This window comes from Helicoverpa armigera, chromosome 11, assembly GCF_030705265.1.
Source record: "Helicoverpa armigera isolate CAAS_96S chromosome 11, ASM3070526v1, whole genome shotgun sequence".
NCBI lineage: Eukaryota > Metazoa > Arthropoda > Insecta > Lepidoptera > Noctuidae > Helicoverpa > Helicoverpa armigera.
Window position 1 is genome coordinate 11,834,387 of NC_087130.1, and position 21,995 is coordinate 11,856,381.

General features: G+C 38.6%; 1 protein-coding gene across 2 annotated transcripts in view; it reads left to right on the top strand.

The window, feature by feature from the left end:
• Positions 1 to 21,995, top strand: part of LOC110375568 (low-density lipoprotein receptor-related protein 2) — a 190,087-nt gene that overhangs the window by 147,243 nt on the left and 20,849 nt on the right. For both annotated transcript variants that reach the window (XM_049850763.2, XM_049850765.2), the window contains 2 exons: positions 12,065 to 12,184; positions 18,245 to 18,376. In XM_049850763.2, the coding sequence (XP_049706720.2) occupies positions 12,065 to 12,184; positions 18,245 to 18,376 (252 nt within the window). The remainder of the gene's footprint in view (positions 1 to 12,064; positions 12,185 to 18,244; positions 18,377 to 21,995) is intronic.

The following is a 21,995-nucleotide window of genomic DNA, read 5'->3' on the forward strand; positions in this document are numbered from 1 at the left end:
CAATCTAAACCCTGTTTGTTTAAAGTTCTCAATTCTTTACTTTGAGGTAGCAGACATTCTTCATAAAAACATTTGAACTGGCGCTCAAAGCATTTTCAAACACTTACTAACGTCTCCTTCAAAAATCTCCTATATTTTTTAAAGCTAATGACGAAGAAAATGCGCTCGTTTAAAACTTAATTTGTGGAATGTCATCATATTACGAGGATTCTTTAAAAAGCGACAAGTAAGTGATGCGCTCGGGTTCTTTATACTCATCTAACTTCAGCAGTTTCACATCGCCACTGAAAATATCTTACAGTAGTTCAAATGATTACATTGCTGATTTTATACATTGTTAGCTGATTGTTGCTCACCTTATAGGTTATGGCCCACAGTCGTTGGTTGGATCTCCTGCATTGTTGTGGCGGGGTCTGGCTGTCCCCTGTCTGTTTCACAGGCAACAATAAGTATTTGATTAATTTTGACATAAATGCAATTTCTGGTTATTTTATATTATTCTTATTTTCTTTCGGATTTTTGATTGACATTGTTTCTATAGTAGGTTATTTAGAGTTAGTTAATTGTAGCATTTCTTACCTCGGTTTGTGTCGATGGAAAGCTATGCACAAATTGTACTGTATGTTCTCCCGCTTATGTTACCGGATAGCCATAGCCTACTTGTTTTACACCCCCACATGAACGAATTTCGGTCAGTGGGTTGTCTTTCTTACACAATAGCACATCCATACGCAGCATCACAACATGATACACATATTTAACAACAACATAAACACTGCATTTCATTACATCACAATCACTTCTCAATCTATTACTATACACTGTATTCACAATAAATAAACTCAACACATTTGACACTTCACACTTATCGTTGCCGCGCCGCGCCACAGACAAAACACAACAAAGCGCCGCGCTGTCTATGGTTTGGTTGTTTTTGTTTTTTAATTAATTTTGTCTGTCTTTTTTGTATTTTTTTTTTTTGTAATAATACTTTTGTTTTTATTTTATTTTTTTGTTAAACTTTTTTGTAATATTTTTTATAATTTGTATTCATGTTTTTAATGATGTCCCTTGCCGAAACAGAGTTAAGCATGTCCAGGGTTGTCTCGGAACTTATTAAATTTCCGAGGTAAGGACACGCGGGTCAGCGCTGTTGTCTCGTGCCTGCGTGCGCGAGGCACAGCATTTATGCTGAGCGCTGTCCCTTTTTCGCAAGGTGGCGCAAATGCAGCGTAGTTAAATGTTTGTTTGTTCTGTAATTAGTTTTATTTGTTTTATTGCTTTTGCGTCGTTTGCTATAATAAATGGTTTTTCTTTCTTTCTTTCTTCTTTCTTTATCTTGATATTTTGAGTTATTAGGCAGAGGACTATTCCTTTCATGAAATGAAATAAATAAACTTCTATGGAAAGTTAACAGTTAACTAGTTTGTAGTTCGATAATAGTCAATCTAATAGCAACAACAAAGGATGAACATTTTAATTTCCCCTACCCGCTTGCAAAGCAAATTGAAAGTCTTGTAGAAGAGTATGAAGTAAGTTTGGTGCGGCGCGTCGTGGCGTGGCGTGGCGTTGCGTTGTGGCGCTTGGTGGAGCTATTAAATGAGCGATTCAATTTGTGATCGATGAGCGAACTTAGCGCGTCCTCACCGCAGATCGAATTATCGAGACGCCCGATATCATTAACTTATGACACGCTCCTCAAAGACTTTTAAAACGAATAAAAAATCTGTATTTCACTCGCAGAGAAGATTATTAAGTAAATGATGTTCAATCTCATTTAGTAAATCTCCATGTTATGATGGAATCTAAAAAAGATCATGAATAATCTGCTAATCTTTTAACTAAAGTATCTGAATTAACTCGTACTTTTCAAACAAAAGGAGAGTTTGTGCGGGTTCATCAAAGTTCATCAAACGTTACCTTCGTTTGCGATGCAAATTCACTGGAAGTATCAATGAGTGTGAATCAAAAACAAATTGTAAAGCGTGTCCCGGGAGTGAGCGCTGACACCGCGCCTAACTACTGTCATGCGAATTACTCCGCCGACGCTTTCTACACGTCATTTACAAAAGAAATGCTCTGTTTCACTCTCGCAGAGTTACTTTTGTATAAGTTTGTCTCGTTCTCATATAGCGTGCGACACAGTGGGTGTTTGTGTAACGAAATTTAAAAACAATCCCCGCGAGACGCCAATTTATTTTGTTGTCTGCGAGATTGTTCACCGCTGTGTTTGTGTGCCACAGTGTAATGTGCGAGAGACAGCGGGGTGAACATCATTCAGTAGTTACATCCTGACGTAACATAAGGAACTGTTTATTAATTACCTTTGAGAAATGATATGACCTTAACATTGTACCTAATATTTGGTACGAGACTTCGGTGACCTACATCCTTCTTAGAGCCAGCTTGGAATCTGTGTGATAAATTGTAATAGTAATTTGATGAAAGTTAAGGTGCTCGTTATCAACATATTTTTGTAGTTACTTATACAGCGCAATGTTCTCGTAATTTATTTCAATTCCGCGAGTGTTTCCCGCCAGTACCACACCCCCGGAGCTTCTGAACAACGAAATCATAACTCGGCCGCACTCGAGCGGATTGAAACACAGATAAGGCTGACATCTCCGGCTGCCACCTGATAACACGCCGCGTCGACACTCATCTAGCAGATTTTTCACATTTTCATACATTTTTGTTTAAATAGAGACTCTGCGGGCGTCTGCAGCCCTGAACTTCGTAATGAGATCGACCCTGAAAGCCTGAATATGAACCTTTTTCTGCTACGTGGACATTACTAAGCAGTATAGATTCACTTGAACTGCTGACGCTACTCATTTGCCAAATGAAATAAAAGATGCTTCAATTTTCATAATGTTATTTGTCGTTGTCAACATTTGCTAGCAATACATTACAGTTGTACGAGTCCCACGTTGGGCGCCATTTGCGATGTCAACATTTCGTACGCGAATATACTCCAATAACAAATAAAACGTGTTGAATTTTGAAAATTACCTTACGAATTTATATGTTAGGCCTTAATACGAAAATAATGAGAGTGTCCTAGTAGCGCGAAGCGGTCCCACGTTTGGGCGCCATTACTTCTCATTCTTACATTATTATGTCTGTGCAATATGAGTAACGCAACCAGCGCTACTTATTTCTCATTTTATTGAAGTGAGTTATTTCTGCATTCTCTTTAATGTTGTCTCTCATTTTATTGAGATTCTCATACACGAGGCAGCTACATAATAAGTACATCTTTCTGTCTGTATAAAATGCTGGTAAACTACATCAAAGCACCTGCATCATACATATAATCACACTCAATTACTCAAGTTCATTATTTCTGTAAATCTTTGTTGATATCACACAACTATCTACCGAGACTCGGCAGTCTGGCGAAACGGCACTCGGAAATAATGTGCTCTATTACTGGCCTTATCTGAAACACCTGGGCTCCCGAGATACCCACACTTGCTAACAGAAACAGTTTTATAAATACCTTGAGCGAAATGATGGAAACAATTGAGGTCAGTGATAATACTGAGCCGTCTAAGTAATTAGGGCTCATTTTCAAGGCGAATTTCCCGGTAATGGTGGTACCTATCCGGATCGGTTTGAGCGAGTTCTGTAAGTATGATTACATCTCGATTGTAACCAGCTGTGAGGTGATTCAAGTTTTAATCTAGGCAATAACTTGGATGTACCTAAGTTATTACTACTTACAGAAAAGTCTCAGTTGCAAGTAAATAACTGAGGACTTATTTTTGCAATTGCGCGTTTATATCCACGTAAGCACAAAAGTTATATTCCAACTTCAATCGTGCAATGGCTGCAGTATTAAAAGAATTTAAATTTAAAATTACAGGAACAAAAGTATTTACTTAACACGAGCATTTTAATCTCCCCGCCATAACGGGGGGATATAAATTAAAAGGAATGAACTCTTTAAAGGCAGTATTTATTTTTGGCGCGGTTGGAATCAGGGCGATACGCTGAACAATCGCATAAATTAGCGACGCCGGCGACGCGCCGCGGCTGCCCGGCTGGCCGGCTCGGCGCGAGCCACGAGCGACCACCAACGCACACTTATTCATTTTTCCTTCATTTAAAAACACTGTTAAATCTGTAAGCAAAACATTTTAGAATTCTCTCGTTGGTAATTTACGCTGCCAGATTTTTAGTTGGGAGAGATTCTTTCAGTTTTAACTAAAATGGCTATTTCCTTTGTTATTCACAGCAGTCTGTATACTTTTGCTGAATTCACTACATCACAACAGAACCCAAAATTGAGTAATTTTTCTATACGCTTGATGCGACGGTGAATCGATATGTCGCTGTGACGTGGCTCGCTGACGGAAACACTTGAAGTCGTTTGAGTCCGACACATTAAAGTGATCCGAAGACTATAACGTGAGTAATAACCCTTCGCCCTTGTACCAGCTGGCAATAACGAGTGCAGGCCGGAAGTGCGTCGGCGCGGAAGCCGGTAACGCTTCCCGCGTTTCCAGAACTTCCGCCAACATGGCGGAGCCTCCGCCCTCGGGCTTTTACTTCGAAAATGCGCTGAATGCTGTCAATGTGCTGCAAATTTGGTGCCTCTGAGCTATAAACTGCAAATCCAGCACTAGACTTTTTCGAAAAATTTCACAATCTAGCCGAAAATTCGTGTTAGAAAATCTTGGTACAATTTTTTAAGTTGCTATAAACTGAACCTGATGGCTTCGTTATTCTAGCTCAAAAATCGATTTAACCGAGTCCTCTCCTACATGAGATAATACAAAACCATTTGATGAAAACTACTTCCCCGTAAAACTTAACACTGCATAGTTAAAATTATTCATAGAAAAGTTAATTAATAGGAATAAATAAAGTGTACGCGCGAGGAGTGGCTGCGGGCGTCAGGTAGCGGCAGTTCCTCGCCACCTGTGGCGCCGCCTTAATGTTCACGCGGCTCATTTATCAGCGTGACGAGCGCCGCCATCAGCGCAGCCTGCCCCTCGCACCATATGACTCGCTGACAGTTACACAAAATATCGCACTTGCCAAAGTATCCACATTTGAATTTTGAACCAAAGTTTATCTTCAAAAATCTGCATCCCATAATGTTCAGCTACTCTTTTGAGAAAATATGTAGAAATGAACCGCAGTTCAGTCGCTAGCCGGGGGGCCTGCGACGAATTGAACACTTCTACAATATTTTTGAGTTTTTATTTCTAGGACCGTACGGTGCTTTCGATATATTTCTCTTGAAAATATTGTTATTTTGCATTCAAAAAGATTCAAACTGTATCCAGTCGGAGCAAGTTTCAAGTACAATTTTAGAATACAGTCCAACTACTTTTTATTCATCATGAAACTTTTCTAAATAGTTTAATTTATTCGCAAGTAAATTAGGTGAAGCTAGCTGAAAAGTTAATGTGGATCTGAGACAAAGCCGGGTCGTTACCGATCGCTCGGAGGACCCGATAGACATCGGCAGCTCAGGACTTAAGGCATTAAGTGCAAAGTGGTAATTAGAGTCCCCGCGATTCTTATCGTCGACCGCTGCACGAGACCCACTTAACCGGATTATTCAATCGAACGATATAATTAGGGACTGTTTTAGAAGTCAAAGTTTTCTCCGCGTTTTGCTTCGATGTTAAAGAATAGTTTGTTTGGAAAAAACTCTTTTTGAGGAGAATTAAGATTATGTAGGAGGATCTGGCGGGGATTTTTTCAGGCAACGTATTCTTGGTGCTTAAACTAATTGTCATTGGTTTAACATCTAGCGTATAATTTTACACAAAGTCATTGTTCTATGAAATCAGTACCTATTCGGAATTTAATTAGCCATCCTAGAATGATCCTAGAATTCTATTTTAGTGTTGAAATCACAATAAGTTTGCTCTGTTCGGATTGTTTGCTCTCTTCAGATCCTGGCTGCTAAGTCTCTAATTGTATTTTGCTTGGACGCCTACTTGTGATCTCAAGTGGCTCCATCTGTCAGCTTATTCTGTTTCTAAACGATAGGAACAATCTTTGTCTGTCAAATTGTTTAGATAGAATTAGTACTTAGAGTTTCTAGAGTAGCTATAATTGTCATGAAACGAAATATCAACCTTAAGGGCTTGTATTTATGACACTTTGTTCCTCAACCAGATCGGCAGGTTATTTCATGGTTTCAATGCCAGTCTTGAATAAATATTCCAGTAATAGATCGTATAATTTGTGATTGAATTATAATAGTAATATTAGTCTATCTATCTGATATCCACTGGAATTCTGTCTGGTCTCTAAACTATTAGGTACTTGTCAAGTTTTAATTTTGATTCAACTTAAAACTTATTATAATTGATGAAATATCAGGACCATCGTATGTTTTACTTCTATGTTCCTTTCTATTTCGAATACTTTTTCTGTAAAACGCGTCCTTTTATTGAGCGTGTCGCACTATGTAGTAGGAATAAAAGTAAGGGAAAATAGATAATATATTTGGCAACACTGTCGCAATAAAATTGCCTAAAGACGACGTAAACACGCAATAAAAAGTTTGATGTCTCACTCGTAAACCGTTTAACGTGACGAACATTTGTTCAGTAACGCTCACAGACTTTCTGCCAAATATTATGTTGATATTAACGACCAAACAATCGCGAATACCATAAAAAGATTCAAACATCTCCCCTCACAGGCTGCGTTACAAAACCCAGGAGTTTTCGCCAAGATAATGTTTTATCTTACTGATTACAACGCTGTTCAGAAGCTTCGGTTTCAAGGGGTTTGAAAGTACATGAGAACTCTTTATTATTTTTGCAGTTGGTGGGACAGAACGGCCTTTTCTAAACTTTAAAATTTTCGTGAATCCATACACAGTTGGAATGGTAGTCATAGTCAACCCACAATTTCCATAATCCTGATATTCCAGTACCTGTCCGAAAACCCTTATTCAAATGCATATTGCTGAATTGGTTCTCACATCTGATTTCTGCGACTCAATTTACATCTTTACGAAATTCAATAGACGGGACACATAAAGTCAATTCACCCATTCACGCTCCTCTAAACATAAATAAAACTACTTCAAGTCGCGCTCATCAAAATTGACAACCCTATTACTGTTTTAATTTACAGTAAAACCGACCTTAATAGCGAATAAAGAAGGTTTATTCAAGCTGTAAGTGGTAGTTGTGTAGGGTTGTGACGCTCGTCAATCCGCGCCCGTTCATTCGTTCACATTGAGTCGTTCATCGGTCTGTTGAATAAAAGATGGCGCTGGTCCCGGCGAGCTAACGAGCCAGCAAAATGCCGGTGTTAAGGTAAATAGACACTACTTACATTGATACTCGCCTTATTGAATTAATGACCGAGTACTGTCTACGTAACTAGCTGTGGAACGAGAAGCGTCTTTCGTTGAAATTCATCGTTCACAATTTGCACAGCTAGTACCTAATAATTAGTTTGGCCGTCAGGTAGAATAGAGAACAACACTGATAACTAGATAATCCAGATGTAATAAAGACAGAAACTCATAATAAAAGTACAACAACAGTTCATATAATATCGCGCGGACTGCGAATGTTCTGAGAAAAGCTCCATACGTCGTCGTACACATTTCGTGGCGAAATGGGAACGTGTCAGTATCGTGTCTAATTTACTCCAAATAAACAGTGTTCTTTGACTCGTAATGCTAGAACACACCAATTTCGCCGACCATGTGTCATAATTGTGTACCGCATTACACACTTTATTACTGGCGTGTGTGTACGTGAGCGGCGTACGTGTGTGTACGTGCTTGCGCGTGTGTGCGTGTATACGTGTCGGGACGCTTCATTACATCAGGTAACAACGATTGATATGTATTAGTAATGTTTTTTCTTTCGCGCCAAATTTGTTTTGGCTGGCCTCTATTTCGGTCTTATTTGTTCAGGAAATTCGGATGTTATTATGATGCAAGACGTGCTTGGAAAACTTACTTGTTGTAGCTACTTCCACGTTATATAATAAATTTTTATTAACCGTTTTTAAAACTCAGGACTCTTCTTATAAAATTTTTCTTAGTGCTCGAGACTAAGAAAAATCTGCACTGTAAAAAAGCATAAGAAAATGAAATCAGCACAATGAATTTCATTTAACTGGGAGACAACTGTGCGACGTTGGGAGACGGTAAAGAAGTTAATTTTCAAGTAGTGGGAGGGAATTGTTTCAGTATAAATGTCGGCTCGGGATCGACCCCAGAGCAATAACGGCCGTGTTAGCCGAGACCTGTTTTAATAACGATATTTTACAAGTTATTTTACAATGATGCTTTCGGGAAGTTAGATATTGAGCTCGGGTTTCGTGAACTGCGCCGAGGTGAATGTTTTAACCTTCACATAATTTGTAGTTATACCTTCGAGGCTTTTTGGAGAAAGTTGTAATTTTAGATAAATATTTGACTAACTTTTTTTGTTATTGTAATCAAATATTTTTACTGGAATAGAAGCCACATACCGCTTTACATAGTCATAAATCACTGAGCTAATCCTGAAATACCGGAGCCTGTGCGGACTTTTTGTATCTTTTAAAACACGCGTTTTAAAAACCGTTAGAAAATGTTACTGGCTGTAAATCAATCGGTGTTTTCTCCGTTCTGAATTCAAATCTGCGTGGCGCGAACAGCGTGAGATTGGCGCCATTATTCAACGCTGGCCGCCGCGACCTCTGCGGACGTGTGGATTTACATCCCCTGCCCAAATAGTAGTAGCAAGCCTAATATTACTATTAGTTGGTATTATTTATTGGTAGGCTAAAATTTGCAAGTGACAGTTATCTTCAAAATAAAAATGGGTCCTTATTTTAAAACATTTATCCCGTATCGGTATCCTAAAACCTACGCCATGATATGGACATGAAAGCTTTTGTTGTGGCTGTCAAAACGTCGGCAGCAATAACGTCCATTAATTTATTCAGTTACGTACTCATGATACAAATAAATGGTATAGGATTGACAGGCGAGCATTGACCCGCGTACAACGACGAGATAATGTTACTGGGTCAATTTTCTTCTTTAACCAAAACGCTTGTTATGAGGTCGTTGGTGATGGCGGGGCTCCGTAACGTTTCCCGCCTTCCACTCCAGGTCGGCCATTATTATTCCCTGAACGCGTTCCGTTACACGCACTAAACAGTATCGTGTTCACTTTATAAGCTTCGTAAAGCGGCCGCTTCAGGAAAATGCTGTACATTCAAGTTTCAAGTTAAATATTTGTGTTTCAGCTGTTATTGAGAGAGGTTTTCTAAGGATTTTATGTACTGCAGTAAGATGCTGAAGCTTCTGAATTATTTAAAAAGTTTGAGGTTAGATGTAACAAAATATATGTCCCAATCTTACTGAACACAATATTCGCGGTATACTTAGATATATTAGATATACTCCTAAGTAATAATCAAGCCATAACATGTATCACTAAACTGCAATTTATTTAGACATTCCTGAAATAGCTGCCAGCACGAGAAAAATAAACACAAAACAGACTCGATGCTATCTAATATTCCCAAATTACATAGCTGTAATGCGATATTAATTTCCGCGTACAAAAACTGCGGAAAGTCTTCGGACATAGGGATATCTCTTACTCGGACCAAGTTGGTAAGAAATCCTCAACTTTGTTATATTCAAGTTAATTTCGTCTTAATGTTCGCGAAATCTTATAATAATTCAGACGGTTTATGTTCTACTCGGCAAAGTAAATTATCGTCTGTCTCGTAAACATTGGCCCTTTATATTTTTATTTCATGTTTTGAGTGCTTTTGTTCCGACAGAATTATCTTAAATTAACTTAATTTAGTGAGTCTTTAAGATCGCCATTTAAGATGTTTTAAGACTTGTTTGTTAACTGCATATTTTATTCAATTAATAAAAACATTAAGCTGTTTCTTTATAATCCAGAATAAGCTTACTTGATCTGTCCACAAACAACAATTGTAACATAAGATGAAATTGAGCATAATCTATCATATTCCCGAACATAATTAGCGCATTTTTACTGCACCGTATTGTCCAACACAATACCAAATCGTATTACACACAAACAGATAATAACGCTCATTCAATAACTAAAATATTGCACGTGGCAACTCCAGCAGTGTTGCCATTTAATTACCCAATAGCGTTGCCGTAATCAGCGACCTAAGCCGATATGAAAACCACCAATTTGCGAACGCATATCGTGGCATCAAAACGTATTTACTGGGCTTGCCTGATTATAATCGTTTTCAAATTGAATCTGGATAAGGGCTGTGTTTTGAACATAATTTATGGAACATAGATGTTTCATTTCAATGTTTCTGTTCTAGCATAAATTCATTTAGGAAATGGCCTTATTTGTAATCGTTTAAAGTCTATTAAAATGTACATCCGAAAGTACTGCCTTTATTGCATATCCTACCCAACAAGCAATACAAAATATAGGAAACGAAATCATACAGTTAGGTAGTTTTCAACACGTCCAGCACTATCCACCCCCCTTCCTGGCCGGCCCCCCTCTGGCGGCGGTGAGCACCTCACGTGAGCTCGTTAGTTCCAGTAAATCGACACTCGCATTAATTAATAGCAGCGTTGTTTCCATCGGCGATGAGCGAGGAATTATCCGCCCGCGCCGGGAATCCCGAAATGTGGCTAGTCGGGGAATAACCCTCTGCATCTATGCGGTATTTCAATCTTGTCGGGATTATGTGGGGAAAAAGCTACGCTTACTGGCTTTGTGAATCCTAAATGTACTTAGATGATTTCGTGGATGCCGATTTTCATAAAATAGTTCGCTGAAATTACGAGTAATGAGGTGTACGTTCCGCTTGTGGATTTCAGTAAATACCTGCACTAATAATGATCATTAAATACAATTTTACTTTGAAATGGATTATTATTGTACCTAAGCCGTGCTGGACAAAACTTAACAAATAGATTTACACCATGGGACTCGCCAACTAACATTTAATAACCATATCTATGTGATATGTATGTATAAGTTAGAGAAGTAGCCAATGAAACTTCGTGTCATACATGACGTGCTTAGGAAAGTTAGTCTTTTGTTTCATCTATATGGTGAGTAGAAAACTTATTGCATTGTTTAGTAGATATTATTAGCATTGTAGCTATACATAGGGTTGGGCTTACTTCAAATAATTACTTCTTTCACAACAAACTTTGAACTTATGCTCAATACTTTCAGAAGGCTTTACTTTAAGGTAAACTTTTGTCGTCATTATAACGTTGTATCAAATTACCAAATAATGTCACAAAGGAGAAAGTGAGATGAAACAGATTTTAAAAGTCTTGTCTTCAGAAGTCCTTTAATTCCATTCTCAACATTTAACTTTACAATATTTGACCACAACTTTCTTTAGGAACAGCGACTTGTCAAAAGTGTCTCAGTAAATTGGTGATAACTGTAGATATCAGCACGATTTATTGGGAAAATGATTTTGGAGGCAGCATTCACTGATAATGGAAAAGCCTTTTCGAACTTACCATCTTATGCAAACCTCAACTTCTTTCAAAACCAACCCTTCCAAGAACCAGTTCCTATAAACAATTTATGGCAGGCACAACAACCGAAAACGAACGTTCCTCTAAGGGTGTGTTTCCACTGTACGTCACGGCATCACGTGCAGCGCGTAACTCCATTGTGACGGTAACACGACAAATTGACGTAAGCTGATTACATTACCTGAGCAGCTGGGGTAAGGCGCGCCACACACGCGCGATTTGTCGCCGTGTCGTGCGTCTAAACCACAATTTGTACTGTATATGTAGATGGTTATTGCGTGTTGTAGTTTTATTTATTAGTTATTTGTTTTTGGGTTAGATTAGACTTTATTATGTATTTCTTATTTTTGATGCGATTTTCGTATTTCACTTCCTATGATTATTTTATGCACTTACGTATACTAGTATTAGAGGGCTCTTGCTATATCAATAGATTTAAATCTTGTACGAATTTCCTGTGTGTTTTAATTTTAATTTTAGAAACATTTTAATCGGGTTGTCTTCTACTTAATTATTGAAGTAAACAAGTCATAAAACAAGTGTTTTACTCCACAGGGGACACAATATGTCCAAGTGGCATGTTCAGATGTCCGGAGGGCAAGTGCATCCCGTCGCTGTGGGTGTGCAACTATCAGCGCGACTGCGAGAAGGGAGAGGACGAGTTCCAGTCGTGCCGTGAGTACACAGCCTTATTTTATTTATCGACGATTTGTGGACGAGTTGCGTATACTTTATGTATGGGTATATTTTCATAACGTTTTCTATGTTGTTAAGTAGAAGTTGTGATGTACAAGATGGTTCCGGATTTTTAAGTTGATATTGAAGACGTTATTATTTATGTATTTATCGTTACAATCTCATCCAATAAAAGTTATTATTACTAATAAACAGACCACGTGGAATGCTTTAATAATTTAGAACGAAAGGTAATATTAATCTGCAACAGAAAGCTTTGCGAACTGACAAAGCTTTTCATGTCATGAGTGTACCTCGTATCGTTCAAACTGTCCACGTGTGTCCTACACGTGTTCCTCACAGCACGTAGGAAGTACCCTCTTGTTTTAGTACCCTCACCTCACTAGCTGCCCCCGTGGTCAGACCGGTGCTATTGATTTTACTACGTGACTCAGAACTGTCAGAACTTTTATAAAACGAAGAAGTTCTGATAATTCCCTGATGAGGCCAGTAAGGTTTATTTCCTCGAAGTGTTAAGTAAATTCTGTTATGCGTGACAATAGTAGGCTTTGTTTCGTCTATTTTGATGATATGATATGCCAGATGAAAGAGGAACTTTGTATTCCCGTGAGTACAAAAACTACTGTTCTTAGAAAAACTTTATGAACATCTATTCCCAAGAGCTACAAGTTTCGTAATGTTTTAGTGTCAATAGCAAAACTGTATTACAACATCTAACTTGTGTTCTTAGTTTTGTGTAAATTATTACGGTCAGAAATCATGCGTTAAATAGACTAATAATATTTACACTTCATAACAATTAAATTTTCCACATAGCAATTACATTAGGTTCAGTATAGCTAATTGAATCGTTACACTCAAGGACAGTAACAGTGGGACAGTTAAGTACAGTGCAGTGCACTCGGCCGGGCACACAAAGACGTGTACTTGAACGAGGACACGTCATCACGTCATCGATAATCACGCTGTAACACTATTAATTTGTCGCGTGATCTGTTGTGTCCTAACTGCGTGACACTTACATCAATGTTCTACAGGCATAACATTATTCTGGTTAACACTGGGAGGTTAAACTGAAGTGCTTGTTAATAGAACTAAAGCGCCTTTTGCTACGGAAATTCCACTGGGAAAATCCAATAATTCATATGAATAAGTCACGCTTTAGTCGCTTGCGTGATAAAACAAATGAAGTTCTATTAATTATATTGCTAAGATTCAATTTTTGAATTGCAAGACGTGAATGTTCTAATGACGTGACATTTCCTTCCATTACAATCAAAACGGATAGATTATGATATGATATGCCAACACTTGGTGGAAGCTGAACACTTGGTTGTATCAGAGTGGTGTAATTACGCCATTTGAATCATTAATGGCGGCAATTAATCAATTCCCGGCACGAATATTTGCGTGTTCTAGCGGCGTGACACTTGTCACTGCAGTGTTATCTATCGCTCTACCACTACTTAGCATAATCATTGTATTTCATATACACATACGTACATACGAGTATGTCATACATACTGTGCTAAATAATTATACTCTTATAACAACTAGGTAAGAAGTACCTAAAGTTTCTTTATAAGTCTGATAACGGGATAATGACTGCAGCGATTAAGATACTATCTACCATTGTAATAGCTTGAGGTAGGACAGAGAATTTTTTATTTGGGTACAATATTTAATGAATTTAGAGCGCAGTTGAAACTGCTGATTGAATGAAAGCCGAAACAAAACAGAAATGGCCAAAATGCTGACAAAAAGAATAATTAATGGCACAAAATTGGAAACAGTGCTACAGAGGAGGTTGTATCATTTCCGATATAGCGGTATAAAGTGTATAAAGTATGCACAGACCTATGTGGCTATTAATAATGACGGCGTTAGGACAATCTGCACGCGGCATTAATTCCCGTCACGATCCGTCGCGTGCGCCGAATTGTTGCAGCGGGTTAGACGGTTAGAGCTCGGGAAAACTGTTTGCTTTATGCGGTAATACTAGACATATTAATGAGTTAACTTGATAGTGCTGAAAACTCCTCCGAGCCTTTTTTCCCAATCATGTTGGAGTCGGCTTCCAGTCTAACCGGATTCAGCTGAGTACCAGTGCTTTACAAGGAGCGACTGCCTATCTGACCTCCTCAACCCAGTTACCCGGGCAACCCGATACCCCTTGGTTAGATAGATGATAGTGCTGAAAACATTGTAAGAAAAACATTGTGCTGAAAATAATGTAAACTTTGGCAAATGTGAGATTTTTCGAAGTACCGATGACACTGCTGTGTAGGCTATAATTTTTTATTAAAGCAATATTTGGAGGCTTTTGAATATTAATTTCGACTCGATTAGGCCCTTGATTGATTACAGTTATAATGAATTAGCAAATAATTAAATTTCGGTATAGTTTACAAGAGGATTGACGCTAAGCTTGTTGATTGATAGTTCACGAGAAGTGCCGCAGCTATATTTCTAGCTAAGTCTAGTTTAAACCGGATTAGTTCACTGGGACATTAATCGACGCATTATTCTGATAATCTTCACTATCCTACACACTGACCTATTGATCTACTGAGGTTCTATGCATATCGCATCTAAAATGCGGAAAAACAGTACCATTAATAACAATGAAGCTGTAATTTTTCAAACCAAATGCCTTTCGTTGCATTTCAAAACGGTCGACTAACGAGATACTTTGGAAGTATCAGTATGAACTTTCATCATGTAGTACTGATACAATTAAAAACGAATTAAACCCACTCGACACATCGGTGCAGTTATCAGTAAGCTTCACTAGTACGTGTGCAGTAAGCGAGCGACGCCGCGCGACAATGTATCTTGTGCGCAGTTTTTCCCGAGAACTCGTTACTGGCCAGTTACCGCACAATGGATGGGCGACAGTTAGCTCGACTCTTTACTACTCACTATTAGATTAATGCTAAACTCCACTAGATTTTGTCTCTATCGTACGGAGTTTTTTCGTGATATATTTTTCTTTGAAAATGAAGCTGGAATAAAAATTGTTGAGCTGAAATGTTAGCTTCGGAGCATAAATTATCTGAAGGCTTGTTTACTGAATAAAATATAGTAGCTCCATCAATGCAACGGGAACACTCATTATTATACCTCAGTTTCTCATTATAACATGACAAAAGATACTTTTTTCTATTAGTTAAACTCAGCCAGGGACCCAATCTCCATCAATCACAGAACATTCTTCCAGTAACACAAAGTCAGGCATTTCCTCCGCCAGTGTTGCCAGCGCAAGGATTTGGCTATGCTGAGCATCAGCATTAAGCATCACTTGGCATCTGGACGCATGAGGAGGTGGACGCACGCCAGCAGATCTCTATCGGAAACAATTTAAAATAAATCACATATTTACGAGAGAGAGATAAGTGTGTATTTATGTGGCGCGCGCGACGCCCGACGATTGCTTTGTCGCATCTGTGCCTTTATTCTTCTCTAGTGCAGATAGATATAAAGCTAGGAGTAAAGCTTAGAGTGAGGAATATTCTTTGTATGGGATATAGTTTCATATCAACTGCACCTGTACTGAACGAGGAACACCAAATATTGATATCACATGACATGTTTAGAAATATGTCCTGAAATATAATAGTTCTATTTACGTATCCAACAGCCACCAAATACCTCATCCTACAACTCCCCAATTTAATAAAAAACTTGGAATGCAAAAAGAGTGGTAATTAACTGCAACACGGCGATGATAATTGGCATTCACGTCCAGACAATCGCAATGAACGCAGCCGCGATCAATCAGTCGCACAGACGCACTCAACAGAAATAATTGTCCCATGCCGGGTAAAGCGCGCTGTTCACGCCCGCCGCTACTAGACCAGTCGACTTAATGTTATTTGAAAATTTCAAAGATTCTATGCATACAATATTTAAATTTTTATTAAAGTATTTCTTTATTGGCTCGTTTTAGTTAGAAAACACGTTACTGTCTAAAACCATGTACAGAATGTTTGGTCATGATAAAAGATTTTTGTCTTTCTAAATAAAAATGTTTCATCAAAGTAGATTCAGTTCGAAAAGAAAAAAGTGAAGTGACACTATGTTGTTATTAACACAAATATTCCCAGTACTTCGTAGAAGTTATAACAATAGTCGCATGTTTGATCGCGGCGTGAACAGCGAGTTTTCCTCGTTACTGCACGTGAGTAATGGTGGTGCAGTTTTTCGCGTCCATCTGTAGATTTCCCGGGTGGACTGCATCCGGCTAGTTGACTCCACCCGGGTAACTACCGCTGACACGAACACACGGCTTCGCAGCTTCTATTATAACTTGCAAGAAAAACATCGCCCACGGCAATATATCGTGAGACTACAGAAATATGTTAGCACGTAATATTATGAAAGTGCAATTTTATATGCTTGCATTGTTTACTGAGAAACCGAGAAATATTTTAAATTATTATTATACTTGAATAAACAAAATCCTGTTTAAAAGTTCCGCTACAATCCGATTAAAATTTGAAGTCGGTAAACAATACTACGAATGTATCGTATGCGCGTAGCAATGACGTAGCGCGTCGTAGCGACCTCGTAGCAAGACTGCTACGAACTATACGTCTTTCGATTTGTAGTTCACGAGTCAGTGAAAGCGATTCGTAGTTTTGTTAGACAATGAGAAGTAAAAATAAATACTTATTGAGTATTTATTTCACGGTTTTTTTTTGTGTTAAGACCCTCTACAGTCCTACTGTGCTAATATACAGTAGCTTGATTACTTTCCAGTAGTGTGTATAATCTTATAAGTTGTAGCTTATCCAGTGACGTCACAGCATTTCACAAGCTGTCTGCACGCAATCAAATATGCTTTTGTCTGTTTGATTGCAGTTTGTATTGCGAATTTAGCTGTTGTAATTAGTTTTAGTTAGGTAATCGAGTTTTAGTGTTCATGTGACGGTATTGTCAATCATTATTGCAAATTAATTCTGGGAATACAATATCATGGTCAATTTTTTTAGTTTTTTTTTGTAATTAGCTCAACAGTAATAAATAAGGCAACTAACTAATATAACCAAGTTGATTCGCCAACATAAAGTTAAATTGAGTGCAGCGTGGCGACAAGCTCATTTCGATGCGAGTGCTCAATCAAACTATTTGAGCGTTTGAGCGTAAACTCGATTTGCTCGGCCGCAATTATACACGCGCCTCGAGGCGAGGCACGAGGCCGAGGCGGCGAGGCGCCTCACCTGATTACTGACAGAAGGCTTATTGATGACGTTTAGTACGTATTGTAGTTAGATTTGTATTAGGAGGTAATCAGGTTGTAAAGGTAATATACGTATGCTTCATCTGTTTCCTAAGTACTGTGTATCTATTTACGCCTATCTGTCACGTATTATCGCCAAGAACAGAACGACTGAACCGATTTAAATAAAATGTTGTTTGAAGATAAACATAAGAAAGGCCGCGGTTTACTTTTATTTGTATATGAAAACTTGTTACTATATATTGCGACAAAACCCGGAAAAGAACCCGTACTTAAAGACTACCTAAATAAATAGTTAATACGAAATAGATATTCTGAGTTCTGACCCTTTCCCTAAGCACCCACGTGTTGATTGATAGCGGACGTTGATTGCAGGAACCTTCTTCTAATGAGGGGATTGAATCTCTCGAGATTGTAACCTTTGTGAGGCAGACCTGTGGGGTTCGAGGCCTCCGTGATAACGTGTAATCGGGTGCGGTTAAATGATTTGTTAAGCTACAGTTTATTGAAATTAGTGATTTTGTTCGAGAGCCTAGTTTAAGAGGGATGTGTGTGGTTATACTTGACTTCTTAGATTACCCTAGTATTCTTGCCAATAAGTACTCAACAAAATTATTAAGGCGACTCTTTCTGACTGATTCATACATGGAGATGTATTGATATTTTCTATACGACTTCACTCGTGATATTTAGGTATTTATAAAAATAATAAGTACTTGTAATTCCCATCTTTATCACACTATTTTCAGTATACCTACCTTGTGTCATATTAATAAACTTGTTGTTTTCCTCCCCAGCTCCTCCGGAATGCGAGGCGGGGCAGCTGACGTGCGGACAGTACGTGTTCAACAAGACGTACTGCATCCCGCCGCACTACCGCTGCGACATGCAGGTGGACTGCGTCGACGGCACCGACGAGGCCGACTGCAGTGAGTACTCACCCTTATGTCTTACCTTACCTCTACAGTTAACAGGCCTGCCCTAACTAATGCAGAACTCAGACATCAGACTTCAAACCCCAGCGGGGCCCAGCAGAGGCCTGGCAGCAAGGCCTGCCATCCCGGTCATGAGCAGCCCGCATCTATCCACTGCCTGCTAGCTTACTCAAATTGTCGGATTGCAGGAAATCCTATAAGACGTTTGCCTAGAAAGATACGATTTTTTGTAGGTATATACCATTTAAAACTCGTGTGCTATATAATAACTCAAGCTTCAATCATCACATAGACTTTACTGCCGTGTGAAAATAGAGGTCAAAGGAGAATCATAGTCGATAACGTTGCATATCCATGTCGTGGTCACCTTTATTCACTGGTAGCTACATGCTCCGGTATTGTATGTGAAGGATTACCGCTATATTACACCAGTATGTGGTATGTTCGTGTGTCCACGTCATAGCTTGACCAACAATAGGGATTTACTCCAAACAATATCCAAGATATTGTACTCCATAATAATCCTTGTCTCGATAATTAAGTTCAGGAAGTTTTAATACGTTTATTGTTGTTTCTTGTGAACTTGTCTAATACTAAAGTTTTAGTCGCCGTGTTTTAAGAAAGTTGAAAGCTGAGACTTAAGAAATAAAGCTAGCATCGATTTCTGGGAAGGTTACATCTTAATTTTAAATTGTCAAAGATAAGTTTAATGAGCTGAGGTAACATCTACACTACCTAAACACATTATTTTTTAAATTAAATACGTCTCATAAAGTAAACTAATATGATACCGTAAGCAATCCAATAGAGGATCAATAAAAACTACGTATTCAAATATCTAACAGTTTATTAAAGTTGGTAACCCAAAATTTTCTTTTTTCTCCAAATAGACGTAGCAATATTTTAATGTAGGTAAATCAGGCGTGAAATTATTCACAAAAGTTATCAGCAAGTTGGACGGCACGCGTACGACTCGGATCCGATTGCGATCGTATTAAAAGTTGGAACTGGTTTACGTGTGTGACGGGTACGAACCGGTCCCGGGCGTCTCCCGGGTGACTCGCGCTGTCATCTAATGCACTTTATTTGTTCCCTTACAGATGCAATTTATGTTTTTCGATCACTTTTGCACGACCTCAGTGGACTCAGGTCTGTCCTTTGAGATGAAACTTTCTTTGTTTGAATGCCAAAATATTTAAAGAACATAAAAGGTGTTGTAGCAAAATTTTAAACTATGTGCTAATTTTCCTCCGTTTCGCTCTCATCTCTCGTCACAAACCCGCGGTAACTGCGCTCGCTTTGAGGGTAACAAGAAAAATATTTTCATTCGCATTCCCGCATCTACGTACCATCTATTACCGAGCAATACTTAAATAAACATGGCACCAAAATACACCGTCCCATTTCTTTTAAAGAGAACTCTTGTAAACGAAGTACCAGGGCCAATTTGTCTAGAACCCCTTCGCCGCCCCTCGCGGGAGCATCGCGGGTGAAGCCGAGGTGACTGCGTGAGATTCCAGGGGTCTTGGTTAATTGGCTGCAAGTGCGGAAAGTCCCAACAAGTGGGCAAGTTTTAATGGTGTGGAAATTGCGTTTTTGTTTGGTGTTCGTATCTGTGATGTGCCTGTTTTCATGTAAATCTGTTGTCTCTCAAGTTTTAGATGATGCTCCGCTATCTGAGAAAGGGCTCGAATATTTTCTTTCAATTAATATATCAAAATGTGCGCCTCCATGTAACGAGAGGCAATTTGTTTGCTTGTGACAGGTTTCATATCCAGAAACTTCCAAGTTTTTCCAAATGTGGAACTGCATAATTAAATTCAATTTAAATCCAATTCTCGTAGAAATACAAAGTGTAACAGTTTGAACATTGCGATGCAGGAATATAAAACTTGACGTCCAGTTTTTCTACAGTTAACATAATAGCGTCTATTAAGTCAGTGCATTTGAATAAAGTTTTAAAAGCGAAGTGCTCCATGGCAGTAATTCCAGTCGACTGGCTCACGCGGCAACTTGTCCCGCCTGGCTAATTAAACCCCTTTCCTCTGCCTGCCGGACCGTCACCGACACCTGAACACTTCTCTAACTTCGGCTTAAGGCCCAACGTCGTGTCTATCTATCTCCAGTAGACATAATAAAGTTATTCATCCTATCAAGCACTCAATTTCTGATGTCAACATTCAAGACTTTCTTTTGTCAGATATCAATTACCTATCTAGATCTACCAACAAATGTTCAATATTGTCTCTGCAATTATGTCCTCAAACTTAACTGTCGAAAATAAACTTTTTTTCGACTTCCTCAACAAAATATTTCCAACGATAAATTCTGAAAGCCTTATCTTCGCGAACGTCTTCAAAAAGTATTTATTTCACTTGTAGATGAAAATAAAGTTGTAATATGCTTACTGCTTACACCGCAACGTTACCGCGCGATGTGCGGCGCGCGGAGTGGCCGCGGAGTGGGCGTCTCAATGGAGAAGTTTTAATAGACGGCGATTATAACGTTCTTTCTTTTTATTTGGACACTTTGTTTGAGTCGCTTTGTTACTACGTAAACATTTCACACTGCCAGATGGAGATTTATGAACGGAAACTTTATAAGTAGCTGCTTCATGGATTTAGTTACGTTTTTATTTGCTTAGTATTTTTAATCGATACAGGGATCATGGTTTTATTTAGGACAGTATGAGGATGGTCTCAGTTCAGTGTCTTCTTAATACTGCAATAATAATCAGTAAAAACTTTTCCTTTCCCTTTGATTATTTTTTTCCCATGAAACTTACTCAAGAAACATACACAGCGGACTAGGTATATAATTAAACCTATTTATGTAACCGCGTTGTTCGGTACATAAACACCGCTAACAACTGGTTTGATCAGGATATCCTATCACATTACTGGCTCGTACTGCCGTCCACCGATGTTTCAATTTCCTTTGGAAATAAGAATATCCGCGGACGATAACATCGATCGATGAGTTTCGATTGAACGCTTCCCACGATTTGAAAGTGGCCGAAATTGGGACCTCGATTAGGTACTTCGACAGAAGCCATTATAATCAACTGTGTGGAAAAAGCCAATAATAAGAGAATATCGGTATTCCATCTAATGCTTTCGATTTTTTGCAAAAACTGTTTGGTATAGAAAACTGCATTTGTATAAAAATTCTAAAGCAGCTATAAATTCTTGAAACATTTGAGTGCAGTGCGCTAGGTATAACGGTCTATGTAATCCTTTCACATGTTCCCCGTGTCCCGGCGGCGCTTGCGGAGACTTGCCGGGACTTTGCCGGGGTTTGCCGGGGCTTGCCGGGGCTTGCCGGGGCACCACAAAGCCGGTTAACACTATATTGAAGGCGAAGGCGCCGATTGCCCCGGATTGACGCCTTTCGTGTTCGTACACCTGTGTACACGGACATACTGACACTCTAACAAAATGTTAGAAAGCTTTTTGTGGTATAAAATAAATAGGGTATTAAAAAGATGATAATATAGCGAAGTAACAAAAATACTTTTAAAGTTTGCATAATGATAATTTTCTTGTTTCTTATTAACGTTTAAATAACGAGTCGAAAGAAAATATACAAGCAACAATACAATTTCGAAATAATC